This window comes from Nomia melanderi, chromosome 10 (genome assembly GCF_051020985.1).
Source record: "Nomia melanderi isolate GNS246 chromosome 10, iyNomMela1, whole genome shotgun sequence".
Taxonomy (NCBI): Eukaryota; Metazoa; Arthropoda; class Insecta; order Hymenoptera; family Halictidae; genus Nomia; species Nomia melanderi.
In genome coordinates, this window is record NC_135008.1 from 95,708 (window position 1) to 114,538 (window position 18,831).

Here is an 18,831-nt window from a genome sequence, read left to right on the forward strand (position 1 = left end):
GTATAAATAAATATATAAATTCTTACGATAACATGGTGTAATATAAAATGAGAACAACTGTTTTCACTTGGAATTTCAATGCGTCAATGTACTTACACACATATTCATCAAATACTATGCAGTTCCGTGTGTTTGCGATAAATATTTCTTTACATGGTAGAAGCTGTTTTTCTTTTTTTACAAATTTCTTCGATTACAATATTACTACTAGTACTGTAAATACAATAAATTGCTGCTTACAACGAAAAGTAAATTACATAATATTAGATACGAGGTACGGGTCTGAATATTTATTTAACAGATGCTATCAACTAATAATTTGGTACTAAGTTTGGGGTACTTTGTGAAATTGTACACACACACTCAAAGAAGGAAATATACATGCGATTTCTAAGGAAACAACGATTAGCGAGAGAGACATTCAAACGACTGGGGGGTCTCTTTCCGCTGATCGGTCTGTAAGGGGGAAATTGGTTTGTCGTACAATTTCGTGCAACTAATCTTTACGAGGAATATACACATTCATGTATGTATTTAATAGTATTTTCATTAGAACGTTTCGTTTAGCAGGGATTAGCATGTTTCCATTATCTTAATATAAAGTGTGTATAACACAATCGCGTTCCGGCAACTGACGAACTTTCATAGATCCATCTGCACCGCAGGAAAATAAACGTCCCGCAGAGTCCACGTGTAACTGCGTGACGCCCTGAAAAATGTTCTTGACATTATTATTTCGGGAAACGTGTCTCGGCTGTGCTTGATTAACTTACTTGTCCGATATTTTTGAAAAAACTAGACCGAGGGTGTTCTCCGGGAAAAGAGTAAAGCAGAGAGTGAACAGTCAAACCCCATATCTGAAAGAAAAGAAGAATAGAAGAAGAATAGTTTAACGATATTCCGGCTGGTGATTAGACGAGCGTGAAAACGATGGACGTTATGGTAAGTTTCAGAATGACTTGAAATCGGTATATCGAGCATATATATGACCTTGATATCACCATCTCCTGCCCCGCTGACGAAAAACTCTTCGTGCGGATCAAGAGCCAAACACTTGATGGCTGATTCGTGAGCCTGAAACCGGTGACGTTGTTGTCGTTGTCGAACGTCAAATATGGTGATGTCTCCTTTCTTTCCACCACTGATCAATAGCTGATGCTGGGGTGCGAGTATCAACGAGCTGGCTCCTTGCTCGTGACAAGTAAAGCCTAAAACGGGAGAAAGGTTCGATGAAGAGATATACGGTGTCGACTAATTCGAGTAGAAGAGCGTGCGCACCTTGAATCAAAGATTTATTTTGTGGAAGCAGAGTATCCCAAAGCGCAACGTTACGTCCTTCGGAACCATGGCCGGCAGTCGCTATTAAACTGCACGCGCCGAGGAAGACAAAGTCTGCCGTTACCTTACTATGGCACTGATAGTTCTGAAAGAAGAATGGATACATCGGTTAAAGGCTAATCTGAATATTTCCAAAAGAATAGAGTAGAATAGAATAGAACAGAATAGAATAGAATAGAATAGAATAGAATAGAATAGAATAGAATAGAATAGAATAGCATCTTACGAAGAAGGGCCGAGCAGTTCCTTCCCTGCAAGCTACTTGAAAGAGGCTGAGATGCCCATCGGAATCGGCCACACCAAATTTATTTCCATGCTGCGAGAAGCGCACGCGAGTTACTTTCGCGAACGTTCCTGGTTGCCTGGGAGTCGCTACAGCCGTTTGATGTCCCCATTCCCAAAGCGAGACCGAGCCGTCTTGAGAACCGGTCAGGTCTGTTTGCGAGTCGATCGCCGACAGGAAAAAATTGATCAGTTTCGTTTCACCAGAAATTCTATTATTCCTGAATGCAACGAGAGGCGCAATTGTTTCAAGAGTGCGAGAGGCTAGCTAACAAACGGTATGCTTACACAGCGGCAAAAGTGGATGCGACGAAATTCTCCTTATGCCGTCGATTTTATGCTTCAAGATCTGTTCGAACAAAATAAAGTGAACGTTAGAGCGGCCGAGTCGAATTGAACTGGCAGAGTTTAGATTGTTCGGCAAATAAAATAAGTATGCTTAGAAAATTGTTGTGAAAATCGAGGTAAAATCAAGGGAAAACTTTGTAAAGTTTAGCGTACACGTGTATTGAAATGCAACGGAAAGGAAGAACAAAGATACAAACGGTAGGGAAGATGTATGCTCGACACATACAAACATGACAATACACATATTACTTAGTACGAAACGCTCTCTCGGCTGGGCTGTACGCTTAAGAATCATCATGCTAGGTGTACAAATGTCATCTCCAAATTTCTCCTCTCTCTCTTTCTCTCTCGAGAAGCTAAAACTCGAGGACTAAATGTGATCGGTCCGCGAACGTACAGGTACGTACGCTCCGAGTTGGCTCGAAACGATGCATCGTAACTGTACGTTCGCGAAGAAACCTTTCTAGCCCAGCAGTTTAACATTTCAGGCGAAAGCTTGTCGCGCCACGATCCGTCGAGGTCTTCTAGAAACTAGTCTGTCCGATTTGAATCGTAGCTTGTGCCGATTTCGTTCCGATTCAAGTCCATCGAGTTGAAACGAAACGTGTTCCGATTGAAAACTAGTAGACCTCGCGGTGTTTCAAGATTCAGAAACTATTTTGTACTTTGCTTATGGTACACGACTCAATGGAAAGCATTAATAGCGCTAAATACTACAGACGACATTCAAGACCAACAAACAAAATGCCCGATGTTTCTATGTACGAAGGGAGAACGTTATTCCTTTAGTTTGGCATGCAGCGTTACGATCAAAATATTCTTCGACATCTGATCTTTTTCAATGTCTCGTCCATCGATCGCTAAAATTCCATCTACTTTTATTCGTTTTACATAACATTCTCGATTCCATCGAATCAGCAACAACAAGTTACCGGAAGAAGAAAGGACAATCTATACTGCGCAGAAGGACGCAGAATTTTCATTTCTTTCGCGTATCAGAATAAACAGATCGAATTATCGGTAAACCGGAAACTTTGATCTCGCATCCTACTATCTTTCAAGTGTAATATATATATATATATACATATATATATATATATGTATATCATGTAAATCACATAAAGTGCGAATGATCTTGATAATGAATGCGATGGCAACGATAAACGTTAATTAAACGTTTTGCGTTAATCGAGTAGAACGGCTCGAAAATCTGGACAAAGTTGACAAAACTTCAAGACAGAGAAAATGAAAATCTTTCGATCGGTCATTTGAAAGAACGGCATGCCCCTCGCGGTGTACGGCATACTCGTACGTGACCGTTATTGCTCCTATAATGGGATGGCCACTCGTTCGTAACATTCGTAAGCGATTGTCTGCGATGTATCGCATTAATTTTACAAACATACCGCGCGATGCGATTACGCGCGTACCAAACTATATCGAATAAGCATTTGTCGTTGTTCCATGTCGCGAAATCTTTTTACAAATTCGACAAGTTTGTGAAATATTTACACCACGACCGTACACACACAGCTATGCACAGAAACTTTAAAGGAACAATGGGAAATGAAGCTTTTCAAGGTGAAATTGACTCGACAGTTGAATCAAATACAAGTAGATAGTCAGGCGACGATTCTTTTTCTACCGTCTATCAGAAAAACTGGCATCATCGGCTTGTTTCATTTCTCTGGAAACACAACGACTCGAGCGCGTTTCTATCATACTGGTATCCTTACGATATTACGAACTAGAGCAAATCTTGAATTATTAGAAAATAAATCAACTGAATAAGATACTAATTAAGAAATGATCAAATAATACAGAAATCATTGAAACACTAAATAATGATAATGTTGATGTCGATGACAGTGATATGGTTATAATGACGAAGGTAACAATAACGATGACAATGACGACAACGACGATGTTGATGTCGATGTTGATGTTGATGTTGACGATGATGACGACGACGACGACGACGACGACGACGACGACGACGACGGATGAGAATGACGGTGACGGTGATGGTGGTAGTGGTGGTGATGGTGATGGTGATGGTGATGGTGATGGTGATGGTGATGGTGATGGTGATGGTGATGGTGATGGTGATGGTGATGGTGATGGTGATGGTGATGGTGATGGTGATGGTGATGGTGATGGTGATGGTGATGGTGATGGTGATGGTGATGGTGGTGGTGGTGGTGGTGGTGATGGTGATGGTGATGGTGATGGTGATGGTGATGGTGATGGTGATGGTGATGGTGATGGTGATGGTGGTGGTGGTGGTGGTGGTGATGGTGATGGTGATGGTGATGGTGATGGTGATGGTGATGGTGATGGTGATGGTGATGGTGATGGTGATGGTGATGGTGATGGTGATGGTGATGGTGATGGTGATGGTGATGGTGATGGTGATGGTGATGGTGATGGTGATGGTGATGGTGATGGTGATGGTGATGGTGATGGTGATGGTGATGGTGATGGTGATGGTGGTGGTGGTGGTGGTGGTGGTGGTGGTGACGGTGATGATGGTATTGATCGATTACCAATACGTAATGGTAATGGTGATAGTGATGAATAAATGAAAGAAAATTGAAAAATAAAAAAAAAAGGTACCGAATGCGAAACTGGCACTAAAATACTATTATAGAATATCATTATGCAGGCTAGAGTCTGTTAGAAGTTAATCTCACCGGTTGCAACAAGTGTTTGCTCCTATCGGCAACAAACTGACAGAAACGCAGGTCGTGGGAGCCGGGAAAAGCAGGCATCCCCTTCATCTGAGCGAGCGAACGAGCCACCAGGTCAGTGACGTCGGTCAGACGCGAACCAAGTTAGACGTTAGGCAAGCATTGAACAAGGAACATTGTTGTCTGTCACCAGTTGTGCTACTCTGACGCGACCCGGTACGACTCAACGGTTTTATTAGCCCAACTACGACTGTCGAGGCTTCCTTCCCGCGATTTTTACCTTTCTTTTCGACACCTCTTCTTACTTTGATCGCTGTCTCACGATTTTTCTTCACCGATCAAAGTACATATTAGTAAAAGAATCTTCGACACATACGCGCGACCTTCTACCTGTCTCTCTCTCTCTCTCTCTGTATTATCCTTGTCAAGAAACAAGCCTCGAAGTATTCGAACACGTGGACTATATACGATTGAAAGTTTTTTTTCATTTATCATGCAATGACGGCTTGTTGGAGTATACTTTGAGAAAGAGTGGATCCAGAAGGGGATGGGGCGCGGGTCGGGGCGGGTGTGAGGCCAATTTCATTACGACTGATAAATTCTAAAATTCTCAGTGACATCGTCTCTATCGTTTGTTTAGCGCAATCGATAGAATCTCGTCACTGAAAATCTCGCGACACACGGTCTACCGTTACCGATACAATGACTTTTCGCGGCGACTATTTTTCCGATGGGAAACGATCTTGAAAATAATAGCGAACGAATAAGCGATCAAAGTTATTGCTTGGTAGTTTTCTATCCGAACGATTCGAACCCAAACATTTCTGAAGTACACGATATATTGTGCCGTAAGAGCGGGTCAGATTACCAAAACACATCGATATGTACAGTTGGAGTAGAGAAGATCGGAAAGGTGAAATGTATCAGAAACATCTGGGTTAGGCCGGAGGAGGGACACGGCACGTGAGATTTCAATCAACAAACATACGATTCAACAGTGCTCGAGATTTAAATTGGCGAATCGCGAACTGCGCACAGTTCGACGCCGGTAATCAGTTTCGTGAATAACTTACCACGCTAGCTCCTCTTCCGCTTTGGCTCGCGATGCCCGACTGAGGCTGAGGACTGTTGGTTTGCGGACTCTGCGCGAGCAACGGTCGATCCGCTGCGGTCTAAACGGGACAACAGCGATGCGATTATTCGAACGATGATCGTACACCGAAAACATTTCTTAGCTTATTGCGCTTGCCTGAATCACTAAGAAACTGGTCGGTTGTACTGGTTCCGGTTCCGGCTGTTTATTCAAATTGATTAGATCGAATTCGCATTCGTCTTCCAACCAAGATGGCAACTCGAGCAACAGCGATATGTTCATTTCTTGAACTTCGCGAGGAGTAGCCAACGCCATTAAACCTGGATTTACCTGGAGCATGGCAACAAACACGCACACCGTTTATGGTAACCGATTCGATTCTGATTGTTCGAGAGATTATTCGAAAGATTATTCGATGAGAAACCTGGTTCAGACAAAACGCGCTGATGCTGTCCTGTTCTTTGTGAATGATACGAACGGGCTCGGGTAAACTTGTAGTTCCGCTGTCGCTACCCTTGTCTTCCGTTGTTGTTCCACGATTTAAATTGTCGATCGCAACCTGATTGTTCTCCAGTATGGACGACAACGACCTTCTTTTCCCGAATACGGCTCGAATGAATATGTCTTGCACCGATTCTTGTCTAACCAAGAAACACCAGAGTCGATTGGCCGGCGCTGCCGATGCTAGACGCGTACTAAATCAAATAAAACGGAAATGAAGGTTCGCGTTTCACCGAGATTCGGGGTGTGTTTCATTGCTCGATTCGATATATCATACTTGAACGGTGTATTGCCTTTCTCCAGTAGAGATCGATATTTGTGTATCGCCGGTTTGCCCGGCGTAGGTATCGGGTCGGGTGCACACCCAGGAATGTAATGAACCGGCGGTGGTCCCTTGTTATCTAATTCTTCGCGCAATGTTTCCTGCCATTGGGACACTACCGCCAACGTCCCATGAATTAACGGGCTACTAACGGGCAATTCTGGAAAAGAAGCAACTCACACTGTTACGAGGAACGCGCGCACGGCGCGTAGAATGTCCGTTAGAGTACCTTGCATCTCTATGCCGGCAACGTTCAAGAAATCCGAGAGTTGACGTTGCAGTATTTTCACTATAGCTAATCTCATGATGCACCAACTGTACGAGTTTGGGTTCGAATGCTCTGTATTGTCCTTTGGTTTGTTCTTTTGTTTCGAATTCGTGTCGAACACGTCCTCTTCGTCCTCGGATGAATTCATGTCGGACACGGCAGAGTCGGACGAATCGTAATCGATTTCATCCGCGTATTCGCTATCTATGTGCGGCTAAGTCGGTAAAGAGACAACGATTCGTCAGATCATCGATGAAAATGGCTGGTCGCGAAAGAGCATAAAGAGCATAATTTACCTTCATTAAAAAGTACGATATCATGCTCATTTGAGGCGGCACAAATTGTTCTCTGTAGGTAGGTTTGTCCTCTTTCATATTCGGTTGCTGACCAGTGAATTGGCCCAATAATTTCATATTCAACCTTACTCGCTGCTTGGTCAGCGATGTCATGGTATTCCATACAGCTCCCGCGGTAGTCTGGGCCTCGTTCGAGGTACCATCGCCGGATCTCTCCGTCGATCCTGTTCCCGTGCCACAAGCCTGAGCAGACAGAAAGGTTCGCTAGGAGGACTAAGAGCATGTGCTAGGATAGAGAAACGAGTGGAAGCGAGAGTACACTTCTACCTGGCTGCTCGTGCTCGCGACGCGCAATAATTTCTTAACGCCACCCCCGAACAAGCAAGACCAAGTACCGTTGTCGAAACTTTGTCCCACGAGTCTGTAAAGAATGTGACTGTCGCAACTCCAGAGAGCATAAACGAACAAGCTCATATAGGTCGCGACGAAAGCTTCGCAAAGAAGAATATTTAGTTTCGGCGTGTCCTCGTCTTTCTCGCGTGCCAGTAACGCGCGCAAATTGGTTACACCGGGCCACTTGGAGGGCGTCGTGTTGATGCAGACGCCGTCGTCCGTCGAGTATCGTCGATGATGTCGATTCCAGGCTACCAAGTGTCCACCGGAGAACGTTTCTATTTCAGCGACAGCTGGAAAACTAAGGAAACGCGGTCCAACTCGTCAGAGATTTCTCTATTATTATCTACGAATTCGTGACACTTGGAATACGCGTATCGTTTACCTGTCCGGTTGTTGATGTTTCATCACGAACGTGTCGGAATCGCAGAGCGACTGATAAATACAAGCACTCAGGGCAACCGCTAAATCCCTCATGATAAATACTTCGCTGTAATGCGTGTTTCTCATCGGCATCGGTGGTTTGCGCAATTCCACCAACGTTTGCAACATGTCGTGAGCGAGAGACTAAAAGGGAGTCTGTGTATTAGATCAACGAAGGTAGACACCATGCGGTACATAATGCGTTGAACGCGCGCGCGAACCTGCAGATGCCTGACCGGATCTGCCACGACCGTCTTATTGCAAGCTACACTGGCGCTCAACAGCGGAAGAGTGGTCGGGAACGGCAGCGGGCTGAGTAACTGTTGTTGCGTCTTTTCTTGTTGCAATTCTTGCAATAGAAGGACGAGCTCCATTCTTACCGATGCCAAGCCTCCACCCGATGCTCCGTGCAACGAGCAATAGGATAGTAATGTTCGTAAAAGAGTTTCGTTCGCTGAAACCGACGTTCGTTTATCGATATTTCTATTTATAAGGTGGATCGAACGACGCGATGTATACCTTTCAACCATTTCTTTCTTCGTACGGCTCTCTGTACCTTGGCTTCGAAATCTAATTTATCGGCTACCAGTATTTCGTGCAACGTCGGTTGTTCGCCGGGCCTGCTGTACGATTGTATGTCGTCCACCATGCCTCCACCTTCGTCTGGAATGAACCGACGGCATTGCTCCGATTATTTTCAAACTGCGCACACGGTGTCGAAACGAACGAACACGTTCGGACGATTGAACCTCACATTCCGAAACGTTGCACGCGTCTCCGTCCGAGTTGGCGCTATAGCTGCAAAGTTGTCTAAGAGCGTCGACCTCCCGTTCGAGCCACACGTACAACTGGTATCTGAGTTGCCCACCGTCCACTTCGAAACCCGTTGCCAAAGTCGACAGCTCTTCCATTAGAATTTTTAAACAAGCCACGAATTTCAACTGTTGCGCCATAATGTCCAACGAACCACTCGACGATTTTCCAGGCTTCTCTGCGAATGTAGTTGAACGCAAAGTTGATTTTTCCGCAGCCCGCGCGAGGAATTTACTTACCATCCTTTTCCATCGACTTGCCGTCATCGGCTTCCTTTCCGTCTAGTTTCATACTCAACGGAGGACTGTCTGTATCGTTGTTTTCAGCCACATCGTCGTCCCAATTTAACACCAACTCCTCCTCCGCTTTATTGCTCACTGGTTGGGACCAGTCTATTCCGCCTAACGTACCTTCGTTGTCGTTGGTTTGCTTCGAATGATCGTCCCAGCTTATGATACCCGTATCTATTTGAGCGTCTTGTTTTCGGGACTTGCTCGGACTATTTAGCAAACCTTTGGAGCGAGATGAGCGGGAGTAGAACGGAATCGAAATACACTTTGAATAGAATTATTGTACACTTACTCGGCGAGTCTTCGCAATTGGTGTCCAGTACTTTGCTGGGTAACTTTGAAAGAACTTCCAGGGCGAGAGCAGGACAGCCAGCTTTGAAGTGTGCATGAGCCGTTGTAAAGTACAATTGTCTTTCCAACGGAGTAATACTGTCTTCCAACGTTAGTTGCTTGTCCGGTTGAGTTTTCGTGTCCGCGCCGTAACTAAATCCCGATATTACCACCGAATGTCCCTTTTTCTTGTCTTGGGCGGTGGACGCGATATATTGTCTGATCAGCAACGGATGCGTCCGAAGGTAGACGTAGAAGTTGAAAACATTTGGATTCGCTGAAACGATTAGAGAGAGAGAGAAAGAGAGAGAGAGAGCAAGCGTGTGTGCGTGTGAGAGACAGAGAAGGAGAAGGAGAAGGAGAAGAAGAAGGAGAAGGAGAAGGAGAAGGAGAAGGAGAAGGAGAAGGAGAAGGAGAAGGAGAAGGAGAAGGAGAAAGAGAAGGGAAGAGTGAAACGTGTACGAGGGTTGTTGAGAAACGAATTCGAAAAACGGTTTTCTCATTACCTGTCGCGCCCTCGGGTTTCTCGGATTCGTCGTTGTACTGCGGATGCAGAGTTCCGACGTTCGTCAAGAGCAACGTGTTCAGCGACCCTGTGTAATCTTTGAGAATCCAGAGCGCCATGCTGCGCAGGAACGGGTCCGGATGGAATTTGTTCACGTCTTGATTTTGCCCCTCCTTGTCGCACCCTAATATTTCCTCGTAGAGCAACCTCCTCATATTCGGAGAGGTGGTGTCGTCCTCGTAGAGTCTAGCGATCACCATGGCCAACTGAATGTCGTTCAATTTGTGCAGACACACGTCGATGGCGTCCTTGAGCGCACCAGCCAGGAGGAAAAAGGCGGCGGCGTGTTCGAACCTTTGCTTGCCGAGCAAAGCGAACGCGTTCTTCAAGGCCGCTTTCCTCCAACGATCTTCCGAGAAATTGTTCGCGAAGAAGCTGGTCATTCTGTCGTCCCTTTTATTTCGAAAGAGTCCCCAAACGAGATTTTTCTTTTTCATCGCGAGGTAATAGAGCGCGGCGTCCAGAGGGTCTTGTTTCTCTTGATAGGCCGCTTTCGCGATCTTCTCGACGCACCGTTTCAGCGCGATGTTGCTCCTGATCCACCAGCCTACGCCCAGTTCTTTCAACACGCTCCACCTTGGCTGACCCTTCGCGTAGGAAGGTATCAGGCCGAGCAGTTCCTCCTCGGACTCGGAATGGAATGCCCAGACGAGATTGTTCGAGGATATTCCTTGCTTCTGGAACTGTGCTCTCTGAGCCAGTGGAAGGCAACGAATCAAATAGTTGTAATGCTTCATGGCCAACAGAAACCGGAGGCCACAGTCGTCCAACGAATCTGTCGAGACAGTTTCTCCGTCAGGGATGCCGGTCAAGTTTTCTTTCGCGATCGCGTTCTTCGCGGCATCTATCGCGAAACGCTCCGCGAAATCCACGTTACAGGTCGACACGGTATCGGCCAGAGCGAGCAAATGCATTTGATCGAGACTCGAGAGGCCGGGCAAGTGGGCGTGCGTCAACAGTCGTGACAACAATCTGCCTTGTCTTGGCCCAAAGTGAGATATCCCTTGTCTTTCCGGGACCGAGGAACGTCTGTCCTTTTGCCGCGAGCAATCGTAATCTTCTTCCAGCATGTCGTCCAACGACTCACCTTCGTCCAAGTTACTATCGAACAGCTCATTGTAATCCTGTTTGTCCTCTGCCTGGTGATGATGCGGCAGATTCGTCTCCTTGTCCGCGATCAGTAGCGTCCAAAGGGGCAACGGAGATATCGAGGTGATCTCCGCGTAATCCAACGTGAGCTCCTCCGGAATCTGCGTGGTCGACCCTCTGGGCTCGAGAGGCGACGTGGTACCGACGTAACTGACCGACATGGTCCTCGTTCGGGACCAGCCGGTACCGCCGCCGCCGCCGCCGCCGCGTTGCTTCGTACTGTCGTCGTCTGCCCTCAGGGGGCAGGAGCTTCCTATGCACCTGACCAAGTGCGCCAATATCGCCTTCACCCAACGGATTTTACCAGAGTTGAGCAACTCCATCAGTTGCTTCGGATGATACTGTGGCAGGACCGGACACGCGATCCGCGAGGCTTCGAATAGACCGTAGTCCGGCATATAATCGAAATTCAGGTTCTCATTTTGCATCCCTCGCTTCTTCTTCGCGTCGAGCATCGACAAGTTGATGCTACTGACGCGAGACAGGTGCGGCATCGAGGAGACGTTCGCTAATCGCCTCTGCGAGGTCTCGTTGGCCAACGTTCGTAGATCCTCGTCTCGCAAGTTCCGACTCGCCTGGAACTCGTCCGACTCTTGATGCTGCAGATTCGAGTGGAAACACTCGTTCTTCGGATTCGGCTTCCATTGCGAGTAAACGTGCATCTCCGAATCCATGCCCACCACCAAGATCCCGTCCCTCACCCAAGAGATTTGCATGGGCAAAGGTGGAAGGCCATCCGCCGTGGTCAACTCGATCTTTCGCAGTTTCATCCAACGAATCTCATCGACGAATTGCGGCTGTGCCAACGACGAAGCCTTCCGCAATATCGGTCGATTGTTACTTTGCGACTCCTTCATCGCTTTCATATTGGCCTGCGCGAGATCGGAGCACACCGGCGTGAACAGCATAATCTTTGACCCGACGGCGACGGTCAAAATATGAGATCCGTCTTCTTTGGACACCCAGTCCAGCTGTACCAAATGCTTCTGCGTGAGCGGGCAAGTGTTGCCGTTCTCTATGATCGATTTTCGCAGGGACTGAAGAGTACTGAACGAGGGAACCGCCAATAAACCTTTCGATTTATTGGCTTTGTTAGACGTACGTCTTTCTCGTCGCGCATCGGTTTCAAGAGAAACAAACGTTGAACAACAACGATCGTTCGTTCTACTTACCTGCGTTCGATTTCGTGCTTTCTCCGTTATCGCTGTTCCGCGGCGATCGTACGTCCTCGTGACTGAGCGTTTGCAACACTTGAGTCAACCTTTGCTTCTTCTGTAGAAACCTACTGTCGTAAAGGTAGCTCAAATCCAAGTGCTGATCCACTGGAATTCTCGGCAAGTGTATGTTCTTCAAGTGTATCGTGTCCTCTAAAATCCACTCGCTACCACCAGTGCTCTCGCACTCGTAAATAGCTACGCAAAGATTCACGTACCGCGAGTCGGGATCGCTCTTGGTTGGTCGCGTGAACGATTTCCCGTATTTGTACGCGCAAGCGATTCGGCCGCTGTACGCGGCGCTTATGTTCAACGGTTGCCCTGAAACAGGTCGCGAAGGTAGTCGAGATTTCCCTTTCGTTTCCTCGTGCCGTTTCTGACACGGGCTGACGTTCGACTAGAATACAATGCTCACCCGTAATATCGATCGTCGATTCTTGATCCTTTCGCAACAATTCCCATTCGCACCATTCGTAATGAAGCTTCTCGTCCGACTGATTCTTCGTCACTTTACATTTCCAAAAGCGTATCGTGCTATCGCTGCACGCTGTTACTATAATGTACGGTGCGAAACAAGCAGGATATATGGAAGAACTGCTCAAATGACCAGCGGCCGGTGCTGCATGGATCACCTGCGAGCAACGAGTCCGTTCAGAAGAGGCGAACGAAACGGGGAAATATTCTGTACATCTACCTCGACTCCGTCCGGTAGCGGTAATTCCTGAGTACAAGCTTTCGTGGTGGTGATGCGAACGTGACTATTCTGAGGACGCCTATGAAAGAACGCGTCGAATTCACCTTGACTATCTCGACGCGTTTGACTCGGCCTGCGAGATCTTTTACCCTCCGAATAGATGTACCTTCCAGGCGTACCCCCCTCCTCCTCCTCGTCTTGTACCAAATGCGAATCTGGTACGTACATCATCGATCCCGACAGCCCTACAGGAACAACGTATACACATATTAGCCTATTAGTGCTGAAAAACACGACTCTTTACGAGCATTTCACCGCGTTGTTAAATTCAGTACCAGTGGTCTCTGGCTGAGAGGCTATGATCAACCGCCACATGTGTACCGTCGTAGCGTGTTGCGTTCTCTCTAGAACTACTATGTAGAACGGTTCTTCGAAAATTGCGGATTGCTGCAAATCTACCATAGCGTCCAGCGTAGACTCCATTAAACCTAAATCGTTTGCCGATGTGTTCACACCGGACGATTTTTCATCGTTTCTATCCCCTGTGATCAGTTGTTCTTGAAATACGTGTAGAAATTGGGTGTTTTGCCAGTCCTGTATCCGGAAAAATGATTGTCTCGTTGATACAAGTAGATTCAAAGGCAATTTCGACCGGCTCAATTCCCACTCACATGCGTCGCATCGGCGATAGCATCCAGTTGTATGACGCATCCGGGTCTCGCCGTTGATTGCTGCGACACTATCTTGATCCTATCGTGAATCGAATGCCTGATACCATCGTCGGACGATATGTCCGTCGAGAGGCTCGACATTGAATCCTGTGGCGCGAAAGATAACAAACGCGAATGTACAATCTCTGTATATCTGTTTCATTAAGATTTCTCTTACCATCATTCTGCTTCGCCTTTCGCTGCTCGACACCTCTGCCAGGAGCGTTCTGGCGTCGATCACTGCTTGATAAACTCTTAAACACTCCCCGTCGCTAGCAACGAAACACGCGCTCGGAGAATTCGATAAATTACCCAAGGTGGTGCTCGGTAACAATGTTGGAATCCAAGCCACGTTACTGAACGCCGAAATCTCGGGAGAATTGATACGCGCCAATTCCGAAACTCCACCGCTCTTCGATAAAGGTCCAACCGTATCTACCCGCCAAAGTATCAACTCGCTACAAAACCCCTAGAACCATGCGCAACAACATTTGTGGATTCGAGAATTTCAGTCACTCGAGCCCCGGTAAGCGATTCTCAAGAGTACAAAGATCGGCTGAAATTTCTGCACTTTTACTCACGGTAGGCGACATATCTTTCGACGACATTTTCCCGGAAGCTAATCCAGACTTGCTGCTCGCGCTTTCGTTCGAATCGATAGCTTGACATTGAGGCGCGGAACATTCCGGTATATTGTGATGCGAAGTCGTCACCAACAACGGTAAAACTGGGTGACACGTAATATCGTTCACTCGAAAACGATGTCCCGATGCCCTCGATGCATGTCCGATACTCAATACCTATTATCGAACGAAAGATAGAAAGAAACGAATAAACGAATCAATCCGGTGGAAAACGATCGATTTCTTACTTGCGAGAACTTGGTTCGATCGGCGAACGTCAGTTGCCATAAGTTTAACGTTCCGTTCGAATGCTTCGATACCATGGAAACAATTGGACTAGGATGCGCTAATAGATCGTTGACCGTTTCCTGATTCGTCTTGCGAGTCTCCGTATGGCCTTCTCTTTCTTTTCCCGAAGCGTTCTGACCGGCTCGAGGATCGGACGTGTTTTCGATATTTTTCAAAAGTTCTTGACCCGCTTTCGACGTTAACGTCGACTGCTCTTCGTCTTGTTCGATTAGACTCGGTAACGGTGTTGAGATTTCAGCACCTGTACCGCGACAACACACGATGATATCGTTGGTAAGTCGAAAAGCTTGACGAATCTTCGAATTTCGTCTCGAGAACGATACTACTTACCGTCGTTGGATGTTTTCGTCGATGATTTTGCTACTTCGCGGATGTTTAATAGAGGGCCGCCGGTATTATGAGAGTACATCGATACACTCTGACTCATCGTCGAGGCATCGCCAAGCGGGAAAGCATTAGGTATTCGCGTTGAAAATGATATTTGTGCTTGCCGAAACGATCCCGGATGGTATTCGTCCAACCACTCGATATGCCAAATTAAGAAACTTCCATCGATCGGATGAATCGAGAAAAGTAGATCCGGATTATGATGCCAATCTCGTAACAACGTTTCTATCGTAGTGTCCAACGAATCCGGAGCATGATTCATCGAAGACGTTACGTCCGTTGCGATCGAGTTGATAGACGTGGTATTACTGAGAACATCAAATATCGGATATATCAAATATAAAACACTGAAAAGTCGCGTTAAACGTGAAACGTCTAACTGTAAACAAATAAACTTGTTGCTTGTTCGATTAATGGTATACACCTAAGACTTTGATGCGAATGTACGCTGTGCGGTAAACTATGATGCGATGTGTGATGCTCGTCGCTACTGTGATCTTCTTGGCTGATCGATCGAACATTTCGATCGCTTGCTGGTTTTTGCACGTGTTGCAATCGTACTCCTTTTTCTATAATGATACGCTCAATTAATTAGTACCGCTGCTCTTACGCGTATTACGTGCAACAACCGAATAAATGAAAAATAGCTTACTCAAGGGACCTTCCTCTTCGGAATCGTGATCTGCATGCTCCATTTCCTGATGATGCAATCCTTCCTCTTTCTCCACCACTTTGCGAGTGAGTTCTTGTAAAATACTTTCCGCTTGCAGAGTAAAGTGCATTTCCTTATTGTTCAACCAGTGAAGAATAAAATTTGGTTCTCTCTCTGGATCTCCGGTAATTAAACTTGGTACTAACGGTATATCTACGACACGGGGGCAGATTTTGTTAATGTATCGTGGGAAATGCAATACGATGGAAGAAGAAAAGTGTCTTTACTGAAACACGTTGTTAATATCTCACCAGTTTCTGCATTGATACTAGCTGCCAAGTGAAAATGCATTCCCGGATAGTGACCAGCACCTTGATAATTATTGTGAAAGTCGTGTACGGAATACGTTGAAGGTAAAGTTGGCAATGTCGGAGCTGTAACGTGCCCCGCCTGATGTTGCTGCTTTGCGTGTCGACGAATATGAAAGCACGTTCTACGCGACAAGTAGATTCTCCGTAAGGAGCAATGTCACACTGAGATCTAAGTCCATGAAATAACACTTTACGTACTTCATGTGTTTCAATCGCTGCATGAATCGATGTTTGTGCATATTATGATGCCGATGCTTTCCATGATGACCGTGTCTGTCGGAACCTTCGAATTGACTCATATTAGCTAAACCTTCGACCTCCGGTGGTATCGTTTCGGCCCACACTCGGCATATATTATCCCTACACGATGTCACCAGCATGTTGGAAACAGAACCTCTAAACAAAGAACAAAGAAGAAAGAAAAGAGAAAGAAAGAAACGATCAGAGGATACATTAAAAAGAGTAAAATATTCATTTATATTGGAAACACATTCCCTATATCGACCGTCGATATTACTAAGAATTATTCATTTCTATAAGAACGGTACATACTTTGGCATATATTTGCTAGTCTTGCGCCATGATAAGTGCGTGACTGCACGTGGATGAGCAACATAAACGAAACTGTAACTATCGTTGCCAGTGGATTGCGAAACGTTTGGATTGTGATCCATATTCCTCATCGAAAATACTAAACAATTTGAATAAATTCGTGAATAACGATGTCAGATATCTGATTTCAGTTGGATACACGGACATCTTACATTGCTTGTTTTCGAACCAAATCTTCACTAATCTATCGTTGAAGCCCGTAGTTGCAAATAATGTGCCGTCAGGGCTGAAACTCATAAGATGCACCGGCGTGGCAGTGCGACACTTCCAAACGCAATTCCAAGTGCCCGGTTCGTTTCCGTTGGTCGAATCTCCAGGCGCGGGACTGTCTGCTTCTCCGCCGATCGAAAAAGTGACGGTGCCAGCTAGGAACAGTTGCGTATTTTGTTAGGTTGTTCTGCATTCGTTTCGAATGAAATGCGTCGTATAGAATTCATACACTGCAAGGATTCTATTTCGCTGTGATATTATTAAGAAATCTCGTTCTGTTCGTAAGGGTGATTTATTCGCGCTAGAAAAATTAACTTCAGGAGAACAAATGTTATTGCAGCAACTTCCTTTGGCCAGTGAATTACAATAGTAAAAATATTCGAGTACAAAGCAGAAATCTCTAGTGTTTACCGAGCCCCCAATGCGCAAAGGCCGATCGGTTTCCATGAGTTAGCAAGCGGAAAATCATTTAGTTTTGATCAGTTCAAAACATAGCTCACAATATTTGCGGAACTCGTAATCAGTGAACGTGTAATACTACATTCGAACTACCGAATTGGCAATTAAAATTCAGAGAGTTAGCTTTTCCTATTTTCGCATCGCAAAACAAACTCACAGTCTGGAAGAGCGTTCAGAGTACTTTCTTTTCTTCCGGCAGCAATGGTTTCTCCCATTTGCGACACATTCACCTTTGCTGTTGTACACAATGTAACCATTTTGACTAACGATAAGGTTGTTTTCATTTCCATTGAAAGATTCAAACTACCGCTCGATGCTAACTATTGCAATACATAATTTCTATCGAATAAACGAAAGATGCTTACTATGTTCTTCTTGAAACGGAGTTATATTTTGATGCCATAATTGCAGAAGTTCTCCTCCGGTTAATAACCTTGTCCCTTCTAAATTCCATGACAGAGAACTAATGTTCGATTCCGTTTGTAAACTACCGGTTTGTACCCATCGGTATTCCAATTGCTGCAGATTATTTATGAAAAAGAAAAAGAATCGACGTACAGATCGCAAAGCATGATAAAGGTAAGCGTACATAACGTATAATGTATAGGTATATGAATTCGATACAAACGTGAGAGCAAGTGCTATGGATTAACGGCGTCGGCTCGAAAATGCAGACTTGATTTTCATAGGCTGCTGCTATTTTCCCTGTATCTGTACTGCAATCTAAGCAACTAATCCTTATATAATTGTGCACAGCTCCTGGGATTATTTGAACCCGTTCAAAGTTACTGGCAAGGATTACAATGTTGCAGCCTGCCGCGTATGCCTGTGTCAAACGATACGTTACAATATAAGAGTACGATCTAAGCATTCTTGATCAAGATAAACCAACGGTACGCGACTAGCAATTAACAATTTCTTCGAACGACGATAATAATAGAGAAATAAGGTGGAAATCTTGAACAGTTAGGGACGTTGGAATATATTTTGTAAATGATTATTTAGCGAATATAGAGGGATATCAAGAATGTCGAAATAGTATACGAGTAATGAAATTCATTGATACGAAAATAGACGTTCTTAAAATCGAAATAACCGCGTACAGACTAATTGAACGAAAACGAATACTTACAGTAAAAGAAATGCCCTCGACGGAACCGACGGCGTAACAACGATCTCCTGCATTACAGGCTCCGCTTAATATTTGATGACAATTCATATTTCTTCCGGAAAACTAGTTCATTCTCTTCGAATCTGTGATTTTTCGATCAGAAACGTTGCTCGCGACAACGAAAGTCAACGGTTTTTCACAGATTTCTTTAGCTATAAAGTCGTGACGTTGTTCGATCAGCGGCCATCTTTAAATGGATTCCCACAGTCCGTCACATTACCGCAAGAGAATCGTGTCGTCACTGATTTCGAGAAATAGCGAACGATTCAAAATGTTGCGCGCAATTTCAGCACTTATATTTAGCCACGCACTTACGCA

General features: G+C 45.4%; 1 protein-coding gene across 10 annotated transcripts; it reads right to left on the bottom strand.

Annotated features, from left to right (window-relative positions):
- Positions 1-103: 103 nt before the first annotated feature.
- On the bottom strand, positions 104-18,732 carry Rbcn-3A (rabconnectin-3 alpha). 10 transcript variants are annotated; one of them, XM_031984378.2, is made up of 40 exons: positions 18,475-18,732; positions 17,971-18,168; positions 17,708-17,861; positions 17,500-17,577; positions 16,826-17,038; positions 16,614-16,752; positions 16,260-16,457; positions 16,002-16,183; positions 15,691-15,903; positions 15,463-15,607; positions 14,982-15,346; positions 14,591-14,892; positions 14,301-14,519; positions 13,898-14,188; positions 13,681-13,827; positions 13,345-13,603; positions 13,010-13,254; positions 12,731-12,947; positions 12,274-12,636; positions 9,894-12,173; positions 9,350-9,664; positions 9,007-9,279; positions 8,709-8,945; positions 8,474-8,617; positions 8,176-8,408; positions 7,917-8,098; positions 7,466-7,832; positions 7,139-7,381; positions 6,804-7,056; positions 6,530-6,734; positions 6,176-6,446; positions 5,908-6,081; positions 5,732-5,830; positions 4,662-4,748; positions 1,909-1,969; positions 1,565-1,773; positions 1,279-1,423; positions 991-1,208; positions 774-857; positions 104-709 (listed from the first exon to the last, which is right to left on the bottom strand). In XM_031984378.2, the coding sequence occupies exons 1-40, from the start codon at positions 18,559-18,561 to the stop codon at positions 593-595; spliced, it is 10,212 nt and encodes a 3,403-aa protein (XP_031840238.2). In that variant the 5' UTR covers positions 18,562-18,732; the 3' UTR covers positions 104-592. The 10 variants fall into 10 exon arrangements, with proteins under 10 accessions (XP_031840238.2, XP_031840237.2, XP_076227361.1 ...); XM_031984377.2 differs by having other exon boundaries at positions 104-721; XM_076371246.1 differs by having other exon boundaries at positions 9,894-12,188.
- Positions 18,733-18,831: the final 99 nt, after the last annotated feature.

What these genes read in the sequence shown, in the direction of transcription:
- Rbcn-3A (XM_076371245.1), bottom strand. Translation starts at nt 18,561, where the DNA reads ATGAATTGTCATCAAATATTAAGCGGAGCCTGTAATGCAGGAGATCGT. An exon ending in TCTGAACGCTCTTCCAGACT is followed by an intron (nt 17,039 to 17,499) that starts GTGAGTTTGTTT and finishes AACTGTTCCTAG; the next exon opens with CTGGCACCGTCACTTTTTCG. An exon ending in TTGGTTCGAAAACAAGCAAT is followed by an intron (nt 16,753 to 16,825) that starts GTAAGATGTCCG and finishes CAAATTGTTTAG; the next exon opens with TATTTTCGATGAGGAATATG.